This window comes from Centrocercus urophasianus, unplaced genomic scaffold (genome assembly GCF_019232065.1).
Source record: "Centrocercus urophasianus isolate 14NV4802_14NV808 unplaced genomic scaffold, USGS_Curo_1.0 seq_17, whole genome shotgun sequence".
NCBI classification, from domain to species: domain Eukaryota; kingdom Metazoa; phylum Chordata; class Aves; order Galliformes; family Phasianidae; genus Centrocercus; species Centrocercus urophasianus.
The window spans coordinates 7,508,754-7,522,469 of record NW_024884722.1 but is presented as its reverse complement, the minus strand read 5'-3'; the positions used below and the strand labels follow the sequence as shown (position 1 = coordinate 7,522,469).

General features: G+C 41.5%; 1 protein-coding gene across 11 annotated transcripts in view; it reads right to left on the bottom strand.

Moving 5' to 3' along the window:
• ABLIM1 (actin binding LIM protein 1) overlaps nucleotides 1-13,716 on the bottom strand; it is a 128,477-nt gene that overhangs the window by 44,842 nt on the left and 69,919 nt on the right. For all 11 annotated transcript variants that reach the window (XM_042817908.1, XM_042817911.1, XM_042817910.1 and 8 more), the window contains exon 7: nucleotides 2,350-2,437. In XM_042817908.1, coding sequence (XP_042673842.1) covers nucleotides 2,350-2,437 — 88 coding nt within the window. The remainder of the gene's footprint in view (nucleotides 1-2,349; nucleotides 2,438-13,716) is intronic.

Here is a 13,716-nt window from a genome sequence, read left to right as displayed (position 1 = left end):
AGCAGGGAATGATTGGACAACAGGGGGAAACATACCGAGAGCTCCTCTGTCAACAAACAGCAGCTTCCGAGCCAGGACCCCATAGTGCCAACAAGATCAGGAGAGAAGCATGAGCTGTGCATTTGCAAGGGGGTTAAACACATCCAAGCACTCAGGAGAAAGCCAGTTCTATTATAAGGCTGATGAAGTGACAGCCAGGTTTAGGTGCAATTCTTAAATTCAGTTGTGTGACCCTGAGAAAAATGTTCCCTGTTCTTCTGTACCTCAGTTTCTTTTCTAATAAACCATTTCTATTGTCAAAACAAAAAACAAAAAACAAAACAAAACAAAAAAACCACCAACAACCTGCCAGTGTATTTTCAGGCAGCATTCAGCACAAATTAGCTCAGTTTTAGGGATACCTCTGGACAAAGGGAACAAGAAATGCAAGAGAGATCTCATGCCATATTCACAGTGGAACTTAGCCATTGTGAAATTTCTTTCACAAAAAATTTTTAAAATGTGAAATTCTAAAAGCCAAATCAGATAGAGTGGGCTTAAGAAGTTAAACATAACTAATTTTTTTTTTTACAGTGCTGAACTCTGAGCCAACCACAGCTTGTGGATCTTAACTATCCAAAGGGTCAGAGCATTTTAAAAGGTTTGGAACTGCGCAGATTCCCAAGCTGTACAGCTCCTCTTCTTCCTACTGGAAACAATTCAGCAAATTGTAGCTAATCTCATTCTTAACATATGTTTGTTTGCTCACTTGGCAAACATCAACCAACATGTTCATTTATTCAATTTACCTTGCACATACCACTGATTGAACATACAGTTCTCTAAAAAGCAGTAACTCGATTACACATTGACTAAAGCTGTTTTCCTCTTGCAGGTTTGGCTTTGCACATTTCTATTACAACCAGTTACCACACTCCTCTATTACACAAAGTAATACCAATATTGCATTTTCATGATCAGTAGAGAATGCAATTAGAAATGAGAAGGAAGCTTCATATTTACATATATTTAATCAATCGTGCACTTTTTGTTCTAGCTTCAGTGTTGTGGGGCTGTATTTTTATTACAGAGAAATGCTTGGAAGGCTGTTATTCAGCGCCCTAGGGAAAACAATTTGGACAGTCAGCATATCCATTTCAGCTGAGAGCTTTGCTTAGGAAAGACTTTTAGGTCACCTACACTTAAAAGTATGCTGAACCCAGCAAGGAAAGGTTTGGAAGGGCAGTCCCAGCAATAACACTTGGTCAGAAAACAGCTTTATACAATAAAGCAATGCAACTTGTACTGCTCCTCCTGATACAGAGTGAGCATGAAGAACATGAGTGCACAGTCACAGGAGAGGATGCAGCCAAGCAGAGAAGGATGGCAGGTCAAGGAACCAGGAATCTCTCCTCACATAACACCTAAGTAATGCTGGAACACAATCTAGCCTGGTTTAAGTAGGAGCAACACCTTCTGTCTTACTGCAATCTGCAGAAATTTACACCACAGCACGACCAGTCATCGTGAACAGTTCACACCAGTTCATGCCTTGCTCTTACTAATGTAATTTCTGAATTAATCTGCTCACCATGTCCTCTGTCTGTACTTTAGCATTCTGTGATGTGAGGAAACTAAGGTTAAAACTTGTCAGGTGTTGCAGTTGCTGTTTTCAAATTAATCTTTCAAATTTGCCATCAGAAAGCAGTACTTCCTACCCAACCCTCTTTCAGCTTCTCCTTGCTTTTGCAAGCAAGCACTGCTATGCAACCATATATCTAATTCTGCGCATAGCTGGAGTCAGATGACTCTTTACAAGGTCAGTGAGAGATGAGAAAGATGGACTGCAAGGGAGGACAAGCTATAAAATAACACAAGTCAGCTTCAAAGGAATTTCTTAACAATGTTATCTTATTTTGGAATTCCTCCAGAAGGAATCTCTCCAGTTTTTCAAGAGACACTTTAATCATTTCTTTCCTACTTTTTTACAGTTCTTTCAGGTATATCAAGCAAGTTTTCTACTGCAAACACAATATACAAATTCCTGATATGTAGTTGTCCTTTCGCTTTGATTTCTGGCCTGCATAGATTTACTTCTGCCAACATTTCTTAATACTACAGCAAGTCAGAAAAAATAATTGTAGCTTAACTGTGTATGTGCTACCTTCTGGGAGAGTAGGTAGGCAGCAAGGCCACCATCATGGACACTACAGTGAAAGAGTCTCAAGTGAAAAAGTATGAGAGCACTGCAATGAAGAAAAGGCCACAGTCCTCCATGCACACATTATACAGGATAGCTATAAACCAGTGAGGTCTAAGACAGAGAAATTACAAAGTCTGATTTTATGGTTTTGTTGTAGACATCCTTACCTTGCAGATACATTTCTTCTCCTTCTGTGAACATTTGGTTGCACCTGCTGCATCGTGCACAGCTGGGATGATAATGCTTGTCACCTGCCTAAACAAAAGGGGAATGAGGGATCAATACTTTGCACTGCTTTGTAAGCACTCAACCTGTTGGTGCACCACTGTCATTTTCCCTCTAGTTCACTCATTACAATATAATATTGTCTTGATGACTCAATGCCATGAGTAGCTAAGGGAAACTAACATCTTCCTTGCTGCTTCAATCCAGGGGTCTATTTGGAACAGTATCCTATCCTCAGCAGAAGGCAGCAGTGTCTGTGTGAGATAAAAGGACACAAGACTAGAACAGCCCTTTCTCTGCACACCTTCCCATTCAGGTATTTGCACTTTAAAGACATCCAGGTGAAAGGCTATGTCCCAGTCTATCTATTCTCCCTATTTTGCTCAACACGTTCTTGAATCTCCACTTAAAGGTCCAAAGCAATGAACAATACACCGCAGTCAGACATTTGTGCAAACCCTCTGCCTCCCCATTCTGCAGACATCATGTATTTTCTCAATCACTCCATTGTTATGGATGAATTTAAGCCACAAATGACAGTTTCCAACCTGCCACTGCATTCCTTGGCTGTTTTCCCAACGCTGCTGATATGAGCATTAATGGGGCGAGAGCTTTCCAGAGCAACTTCTGGGACCATTAACTTAATTCACAAATGCCCAACTTTAGAAGATTCGTGGGTGCACACAGCTTGAGATGTCTGAACTGTTATCTATCCAGATCCCGTTACACAAATCCAACCCACTGAGTCATTCTGTCTCTTAAATTTTGATGCTCTAAAACTAGGCTGATCATATTACAGGCCTACAAGGACAGGAAAAATGAAGGCACAGACATAATTTTGATTTCTTCTCCTTAGTAGAGCAAAGCAACCAATACAAACTAAGTAGGTGAAGTCCATACTAGGCTTTTTAAAAATGCTAATGAAAATGAAAATAAAATTAAAAAAACACAACACCAACAACATCAGAATAGTGACACGTGCTGGATTCTACAAGGCTTTAAAGATTGCATCTGACTTTCTAACAATTTAACCTTGAATGCTTGTTAACAAAGTATTCCCTGTGGACTGAGATGTCACGTACACAAAACACCTGTATGCAGCATAAGGCTGTGAATATTAGATGAGGTTCAAAGGCAGTCTCCAATTCAGACAGTTCAGCACTCAGCAGGAGCCTATGTGCTTCTCTGCACTTTCTGCCTTGCACAATCAATATCATGTATACAGAGGAATAGGAATTTTATCAGTTTGGTAAAATAATCCCAACTTCTGAGCATTCCTGAAGTTCTTCAGCAAAATGAAGGTCAATGGATCTGTCTGTCAGAAGAGATTTCTAGTGTATTTCATTTAATGAATGCATCAAATTGGACATCCTAGGAACTGCTCCCTGTCAATGAGATATAAAAAATTTCTAACAGGACTGAATCACTGTTGGAGAGCATCCTCTCCAAACAGGAAAGCAGTGACTTAAAAATTCAACTGTGGAAACGTGGAAAAAAGTGGAAAAAATAAGAGAAATATTATCAGATAAAGCAGTAGTTAAGATCCAGGAAAAACATATTGGGAAAGCACCAGGGTGTGTGGGCAACCAAAACTGCCACGTATTCACATTTGTACAGCTTCAGCTTCTGTTCTTCCATCCTGGCCTCTGAGATGTGTGTTTTAGGACAGAAGGATGCATCACCCCCATGTTTTAATCAAGTGCTACACTGCACTGCCATAAGCAAAAGCTGTTAATCTTTGGATGATGTGTGGTTACTGTAGCAGTGCCTCAGGCTTCTGATCCTTGTATTCCTTAATTCGCAGTTCATTCACAGCTTTGGCCAGTGATTTCTACTAGCATGATCAATTGACTGATCGGTCAAACAAGAACAAAGTTCTAGGGAAAACTTCTAAATCTATAGGGCATGAAGTATTCAGATATCTGGTCTTATCCAGCTCTCAGGCTATTAAATTCACATTCAGTAGAGTCAATGGTTGCCCCACACCCAAAAATCCCTTACAGTTACTTTACTGCACAGAATTTCTTAGCTGCACACCAGCTCATGCACCGTGCCCCACAAACCCAGCACAAGCACCTGCACACACAGCTCTCAGCACACAGCCACAGGACTTCAAAGTCAAGCGGTGGCTGGACCAGATGATCTTTGTGGCCTTCTCCAACCTCAGTGATATACTGTGCACTTTTAGACACCACCTCGTGCCTATCTCTGCCCCTCTACTTCCCACAGGACTAACTTTTATTTTCTGGGGGCTTGCAGAGCTCTAGCCTGATTTAACAAATGTTCTCCTCCTTGGTAAACGTGAGAGCATAAGATTTCCTATTACTCATGCCTTCACTTCTGCCCGCTTTTCAGAACAACAGTGAACAAGAGCCAGAAAGGACAATAACAAGAATCCCACTAGGAGACTCACATGCCAATGGGTCTGGTACAGGAAGAACTAATTACCAACAGACATTTTTATTGGCCAAAAGACACAATTAAGTGCATTTTTGTCGCATTACATTTGCACAGCTGCATTCACTCACTCTCCATTCAAAGATATCTCAGCAGTCACCTGACAAGCAGCTATTAAACATGCAGAAAGCTTTTCTAATATCATTCAAACACAAAAAAAACCCTGCTATGTAGCTTAAAGTGTGCTTTAGAGATTTTTTATAATAAAGAGGTATAATGGCTCTTTGATTGACAAATCTAATCAAAAATTTATTTCCACCGTGACTCGAGGAGGATGACCTGATTTCTTAGCTCTCTTAAGGCCCAAGGAGCAGCACAAAGAATAACTCAGCCTCATCTCCAAACCCCTAAAGGAATGCCATGAATTCCTGTAAAACAGGAACGGCAGCAGTGGCTGACCATTTTTCAGTGAAGCTTTATTTTAATTACTCGCAGAGGTCACAGAACCCTTCACCCTGTTTGATGTTGGGGATAATATCAAATTCCATTGTTTCCTTCTCTGCAGGCTCCTGTGATCTCACAGGCGGGTGGAACAGCACAAACACTAGGAAGACCAACATTTGCTTTTAAAAACATCCTGGCCCAAGCTGTCCACTCGCTTTTCCCAGGCTCTTATCTGGCCAGCAAGTCACAAATGTCTGTGCTGAGATACAAAAATAAAAGCGCAGCTCCTCTATTTCCAAAGGACCTCTCAATCTCTACGGATTTGCTCTCGTAGCAATGTCACAGCTGCCCACAGGCCCAGCCCCCAGCAGCCCCTGCCAGCCAGAGCAGAGCAGCGCACGAGGGGACGTGGGAAATGGAGCGTGAGGCCCTGACCCTAAATCTGAGTGACAACTTGCATGCAAGAGACATGGAAGACCCTCAGAGCCTTCCATTGATGGTTGTGCTCTCTCAAGCAAGCCAGAACTGCAGCTGTCCTGCTGCTATGAACGCTTGCACTGTTAATTCAGGCCTGCTTTCCGATTTTCATACAAAAATACTTCCCAGCATCCCAACAGTGACTGCCAGTGTCACGCTATTATATCCTTTAGCAGATGGACAGTGTTAAACTTTGCAAAGTATGAGTGTTAATTTCATCAGCATACAGCGTTATTATACACATTAGTTATTAATAATAGCAATGCAATTATTAGTTGCTTAAAATGTGATTTTTCCTCAGAGCAAAAACATGAGTTACGATTCTGGCCAAATCACTTCAGGCTAGACAACTGGAATCAGTCCTAGCAGCCGAGTATCAACTGGGCTTACTTTACAGCAAGATCCCAGCCATCATTTGTGACTGGGCTGTCAGCTCCCACCTTCCTGTTTCATCCAGTGATGTGCAAAGGTGAAATATGCTTAACTACAGATTATATTCCTTATGGCAGCCATTCATCCTGTCCTTATGGATGTCCTTATTAAGCAAATACACATCCTGCTTACACACTACCACAGTAAGAACTTATATAGTCTACAGAAACAGCAGGAAGTTGATACTGCAAAGGGATGACACAACTAAGAAAGGTACCCACAGAAGCACAGAGTGACCTGTGAGAGTACTCTGGTCTGTACAGAGAAGCAAAGCAGTAGCAGATACAGGTAAATTACTGATGGCCAGAATTTCTGTCATCTCCATTAGGACCTCAGGTTACATTTACGCATGGAGAAATCTAACCCCTTTGACTGACCATGCAGTTAATCAAAGACTATTTAGAGAAAATATACTGGCTGGTATTAAGATCTGTGTATATCCTGCAGAGAAGCAAAACTGTTGAATGCACAGTGCAGCATTCACTCTGTATTCTGTTTTGTAGTGGATGGGCATGGGAATTGATGGCCTCCTAACTAGTCTTGGTCTTCTCACTACTTGGCAATGCCAAAGATGTGTTTCTCATGTTTGATACTGTTTACTGGACAAGATTTTTTAAAATTATTGTTTGCTATGAGTCTACACTTATAAATTAAGAGACTTGAACAATTAGTACTAGAGAGTCTTAAAAGATAGATATACAGCTAGGCATTTGTCTGACAGATGGATGTGTTAGCAGGGGAGAGATACCTTGGGGCTGACTTCCTCCTGCCCGCAGCATGAGGTACCTCTGCTGCTGGCCCAGACAAGAAGATAAACCCTTTCCTTGCAAATCTGCGGATGACTCACTGCTTGTTTTGCTATCTGAATCCAACAAGTATGCTTGAATAGCCTAATGTAATACAGAATGCCTGTAAATCAAGCAAACAGGACCCTGGGAGATTGAAAGCCATGCTGTGGGCAATAGGCACTGAGGGAGGCAGCTGGAGGACATCATTAGTAACAAACATCCCAGAAAAAACTCTCAGGGTATCTGACACAGCCAGTTCTTCTGATCATTTGTTGTATACAAAGAATATAAAGGCAAAGCAGAAGAGAGGTTCTGCTTCTGATCACATACTGCACTGTCACTATTTTAATACTGCCAAGTGGGCACGTGGAGCTACAGAATAGGAACAACGTGAGCTGTGAACTAGAAGGACTCAGAACCCACCACTGCTCTGAGAAGTTTCAAGTGACTGGATCACAATGGAGAAGTAATTAAAAGCAAAGAAAAGAGATAATAGCAGGAAAGAGAATGAGCTTTTTGATCCCACTAAAAACAAGTCCACAACAGCTAAGGCATCATCAACAAGTTAAGGTTAGAGAAATTTAACCTCTAAATAAGACAAAATTTCAACAGTAGAGGTAAATTTGAACAGCAAGAGGGTAAATCTGTGATTTCACAATCACCCTGCAGTCTTCATGACAAAGCAGAAGATTTTCAGAGGTGACAAGCTTTTATTCATTTTAGAGAAAAGCTCTGATTTTAAAAGGAGAAGGTCAAGTAAGATGCTTTTAGCAGTCTCTCTCACCTTAAAATCCATTCCAATGGCTTTATAAAGACAGAACCCATTACAGAGACTGCTCATAGGGAGCACAGGTTCAGACCAGACCAGCAGAATACTTACAGTCAGAGCTAAGGTCACACCAGAGAAATTTCTAATAGAGTTAAGTCAGTTTGCATTGAAAATTTACTTCTCCAGCTGCCCCAGCAAAGCAGCAACAATCCCAGACATCAGGAGCTTCGCCACTAGAAGCCAGCTTCTGCTGATGTGGTTTGTGCCTCAGCAGCCAGCCCAAACTCAGGAGCAGAAGTCTGGGGCAAGGTGAGCTGCATCAGGACCTGAGCTGCTGCTGCGGCTGCACCAGGGGCTCTGCAGAACGGGCCTGGCTGGGAGAACAGTCCTGTGCAGGGCTCAGCAAATCTCTTGCCAGCCTGCTCTGTGGACAAGTGCAAAGCACTTCCTGTTGATGGAGCTTGTGAGAGTGTGAGATGGAGCATGGATCAGAATTATCACTTGCAGCAGAACCAAACAAAGAACTTCATTCTCAGTCAGAGCCCTACATGACCATTGAGCAGCATACTGCTACACCCAATATCTGTAGGTGACTTTCCTGCTAATTTAATACAAAAACGTCTTTCCAGTTTTCTGTCAGTAGGTCGCTGGGGAGCCATACAAGCTCTGGCATGCAATTCAGCCAAGCCTTCTCTCTGCTCTGATGTCTGCATTCAGTTCAGAGGGAGTGTCCAAAAGAAAAAAAAAAACAAACAGAGAAATAAAAGTTGGGAAGGCCAAAGGAGGGGGAAAAGAAATTAAGCATGAGGTCACACACAGTACATCAGTAGAAAATAACAAGAGAACATAAAACAAAGGTAGCCTCTAAGAAACTAAGTGGAAATAAAGCACTCAACATATGCTTGTTTGTACCTGGTAGATTCACTGATTATTCTAACAGGAAAATATACCAGGACTGAATGGAGTAAGGATTTTTTTTTTCTTTTGCAGACTATAGTTTGCTTTTGTAGCCAACTGATCCCAGGTGGCACTGCCAGTGGAGCACTCTGGCTCTGTAGTGCTATAAAAAAGTATTAAAAAGTACTTTATCCTAGATTAACTGCAATGTTACCAGCTACATGTGCAAGCACATTTTTGAACCTTAGCTGGCATGAACAACACAGTAGTGTATGCTTGTCAGAGCCAAGATGTGGGAATTTTACTCCCTACATTGTTTCCTTCACTCCCATATCAAACCAAGGTTACCAGTTCCTACAGGAAAACTATTCCAACAAAATAACCACGACATAGCATATTAATATGGTAAAGAACAGGACATAAAGTAAAAAGGGATGTCTAAATTGCTGCCATTCAAGCTTCATTTGAGTATAGCATCTCCAAAACTTCCCCTAAGCAGCAGTTCAAGCAGACATGTGAAGATATACTTCTCAGCAGCACCCTTGAAATTCTTGCTGCCCCTGTTCTTACTCTCCTCACTGCTCAGAAAATAACAGTTTTCATCCAGGATGTAACTACTTCACAGAAATAGATCCATCTGTACATGTAACAAATCTCTCTCTCCAAATCCTAAGTGTAAAAGTCAAACGCTTAACATTTTGACTCACACCCATGTGCAATTAAACCCTATTGATTTTATGCTCCAGGTGATCACCAAAGCACCTGTTCAGTAAAGACAGTCAGGTGTTGATTCTCCAGACTTCAAAGTCCTTATTTATTTATTACTTTTATGAAGGAATTATCCTGACACAGCAAACAGGAGAGAGAACTGATCCTCACAGAGGAGACACAAAGCGCAATACCTGGTTGGAGCCAGTTACAAACGTGTGACAATCACAGACTTGCCCCAGCAGGCTCTTCCTTACCTCTCCAATTTCAAACCTGCTCCTGCTGCATTCTTCCCACCAATTACTTTTTACTGGGGACAGGTGTATGTCCTATCCTGCTCTTCTACAAGTCAGCAGCAAACTCTCTGCCAATAGCAGAACTTAAAAATGAAACACTACAATCCTGCAAAAATCTTTCATTGTGATCTCAGTTAAGGAAAAATTAAACTGGTCAAAGTAACTTCAAAATAGGAAGGCTGTGGATGCCCCATCCCTGGAGGCATTCAAGGCCAGGCTGGATGTGGCTCTGGGCAGCCTGGTCTGGTGGTCGGCGACCCAGCACACATCAGGGGGATTGAAACTAGATGATCACTGTGGTCCTTCTCAACCCAGGCCATTCTATGTTTCTATGATTAAGAAAGCAATATATGTTACACGTTCCCTACAACAGGGAAAAACTACCTGACTTAAGTACCTGTTGCATGTTGCTACGATGCAAGCAATAGTTACATTTCACAAAGGTAGCATTTGGTTGCAACGAACTTATACTCATATAAATTAATCTAATGAAATGTCTAAGGATTTTGATCAGCTTGTTTTCAGTAACATCTGGTGCACAAAACACCCTAGAGAATGTTCAACTAAAACAAAAAGGAAAAAGCTATTGTCCTAGGCAAAACTTATATCTTAGTCAGCAAAACTGTACTCAAGAAAGCAATAAATCATATTTTCATAAGCACCTGCAAGACTTCACAAGTCCCTTTGTGGCAATAGGGAAGTTTTAATTGGTAATTTCTTAATTTCTTCGAATTACTTGTTGCAACTTGCTCTTCTTATTCACTGCCTCATACACCCCCTTAACATCCCTCCCTTTTCTATTGATGTTTGAATTGACTAAAAGATCCTTTCAACACTGCTGCTGGGAAGTTAATGCCTTCTGATGGTAACACCACAGCAACTCAACTTCTGTCAAAGCTCCATCAACTTCAGATAATCTCTTCTGCTATCTTTCTATGCCAAGCCTTTTTCAAATACAGGTATCCCTCCTGCCAAGTTTCATCTTTCTAGTTTCAAAAAGCAAAGGCACCAAAATCCTGTTTGAAAGAGTTTTACATCAAGCAACTTTGGTTATTCTTCTGGAAGTATATTAACTGCAGATTTCTGACTCTGTGCATGGTGTTGTGTTCTATGCAATTACATAAGCACATTTTTCATCAGGGAAATATAGGTTGAATTAAATCTATGCTGTTACTCAGCAGCACGGACAAGCTGCCTGAACTGCATACTCAGATCCCTGAGTTATTATTAAACTTTTCACTTCCCTATCTCTGTGCAAAAACTCTCTTTGTTTTCTCTCATCAAAAACAAAACAAGCATCACCAATATTTGACATTAACTGATAAAACATGTTTCTAAGCTCAAAGGCAGGGTAACTGGAAACAAACTAATTGCACTGCGATGCAGCAATTCTCCAGAAGCAATCAGAAGATCCAACATACTATATTAAGAAATATTTGAGATAAAGCAGCGTATTGTTCCTCCATGCATCTGCACTCAGCTGCATTCAGAAACAGCTCTGTGCTGTGCTCATCTATTCCTGGCAGTTTAAAAATACTTTAGCTACGCTTTCCATGTAAAACATGAAATTACACACAGCCTGTAAAAGCAATTCTGCTGGAGCACGGGAATACCAGTACAAACATTCTCTTCTGATAGCACTGACAAGCTACTCAGTCGCATCACAAAGCTGCCTCCCTTCCCCAGACATAAAACCTATTTCCTTCTAGTCCAGACCCAGATTCACAGGAAGACATTTACCTTTAGAGAACTGCTCAGTGCGACTCCATGTCTCCTCGCTGCAGGCAGCCTCCCCACAGCCCTGCCAGCAGGACCCCAGGCTCCACAGACAGCCCCCAGCCCCAGCAGCTGCGTGCTCTGAGAGCTTGGCCAGCCCACTGCGAGGGAAGGAAAAGGGGAAGGATCCCGGCCCAGGCAGGGGCAGGACTGTTTCTCATCGCTGGTGTGTCACTGCTTAATGCTGATAGAGCTCCCAGTGTTCTTCCCTCAGGGACAGGTGTCCATCGAGTGTGAAACCGGCGCTCTCTGGCTCTGGAAGTTATTAAATGGTACTTTCACAGCTTCTGAAGAATTTATGCAGCCCTCCTGGGTGTTAGTCTAGTTTTGTCAGAAATATTTAGTTACGCTGAGCCTGTGTTCAGGTTCAGGTTAATGCAGGAAGGTGCTGCTCTCCCTGCACATATGTCCCCCTGCACTCTTAGAGAAACCTTCAGGCTCACGCTGTAATGTCTGATCAATGTGCAGTGGGGCCTGCAAGCCGACCTCTCTGACCTCTTATCAGGTATTTACCAGCATCTAAAGCCCTGTGTGCACTGCGCTGTGTGCTGTAAGTACCTGCTGCCTATGGCAGCAAATGCAGAGCAAACAATGGCAGCACGTGCTGCTGCTTTCTCAGCACATACCTGGGGATGTATAATCAACACATTCATGTTTTCCCATTTCTTTAAAGAGCAGTAAAACTAAACACAAAGTAAATCACAGAACTAACAAGGCGTGCACTGTGTGCCTCTGCTTCTTCTCATGCGCTGTGCAGCCTCCTGCTGCTGCATTTTTATGCTATGGGAAGGTGATAACACTGACTGGGAGCCACAGTTGAGAGCAAATTCTCTCCCAAGGCTACAAGGCGTGTGGTGATATGAAAGCAGAGTGCTAATGCATTGTTCAGCAATTTTCCTCATAACCACTTTAACACACAACCAAAACAGAACTCTTTTGGACCCACCACACCAGCCTTTGCTCTACATTGCTTCCTTTATAAAAGCTCTTCAGCGTTTTAAATCACCCTGACCTGATTTATTAGAACAGATTGAATAACCAGAACCTGGCAAATGACACATTTTGTGATACTCCTGGATAACTGCTAAGAAAGCAGCCTTGTTCAACATTCAGTTCAGCTGAAGAATTTGTTTGCCTTTCATTTCACACTTCTAAAAGGAATTAAAACACATATATTTTTGTTTTAGGAGATTCTCTGTGTGATTCCTCAAGAGGTGTAAGAATGCAGGACCAGACACAGGAATGTACTGCAGCACCGAACTACAACCTGTATGGCATGGATCTTTGCAAGACAAAAATGATGATTTCATGGGACCTACTAAATCTAGCCATGAAATCAACACTTGAACAAACGTACAGGCTCACATTTTTTGCCTTTAAATACGGATCCAGTTTCCAGTTTCCATAGCAGCCTTTTCTCTCTCTTCTTTTTAAATTATTATTAATTTCTAATTAGCATCTCTGAATTACATGCAGTACAGATTAAACATCTTTAAATTCTGGCACATTAAAGCAACAACATCTAGAAGTACTAAGCTTCCTTCGTGGTAAATGCTACCTCTTAAGTATACTCAACCTCTTTTTAATAAGGGGAAGTTCAGAATAAATACCTGTATTGAAATACGTAAAACTTGGCTGTGCAGGGTGAAGTCAAAGGAGATTTCTGGTTCCCTGACATTTCTCTTTTCAGGGCCATCTGTTAAAATGGCATCATGCCACTGCTTAGAAGGTGGCATGCAAGTTTCAGCAGGGCTCAGGAAACAGCCCACCAGAACAGGAACTCAAGCCATGCATTGCCAGGAAAAAAATCACAAAATGGTTTTATATTTGCTAATGAATAACAAGCGAGTAGCATTAAAAAACAAATGTGTAGAGTAGCCAGATGGTTGTGGGATTTGACAGTAGATATGGTAGTTGTATATATCTTGATCATGATCAAGATATATAAGGTGTATATATCTCGATCATGAGATAAATACACAGCATTTACAGCAAAAAACAACAGTACTATAAAAAAAAAGAACACCCTCACAAAAGAGAACTGGTGAAAATCTGCACATCTGATTCTCATTTTCAGGCTTTGTTTGATTTCATGTAAGTTATTCACCTGTTTTTGCCTTGTCTTCTTTCTGCAGAACTAAAAGGAGCTTACGAACTACTTAGGAGCTTCATAAAACACTTTAGATAAGCCCAAATGATATGCATGAATATAGGCATGATCCACTGTACTCTGAAGCTTTCAATGGAAAGCTTCTCCGTGATTTAACATATTTTAAATCAAGCCCTGGAGGAATAATTATATTGTGTATGATAAACACATTAGAC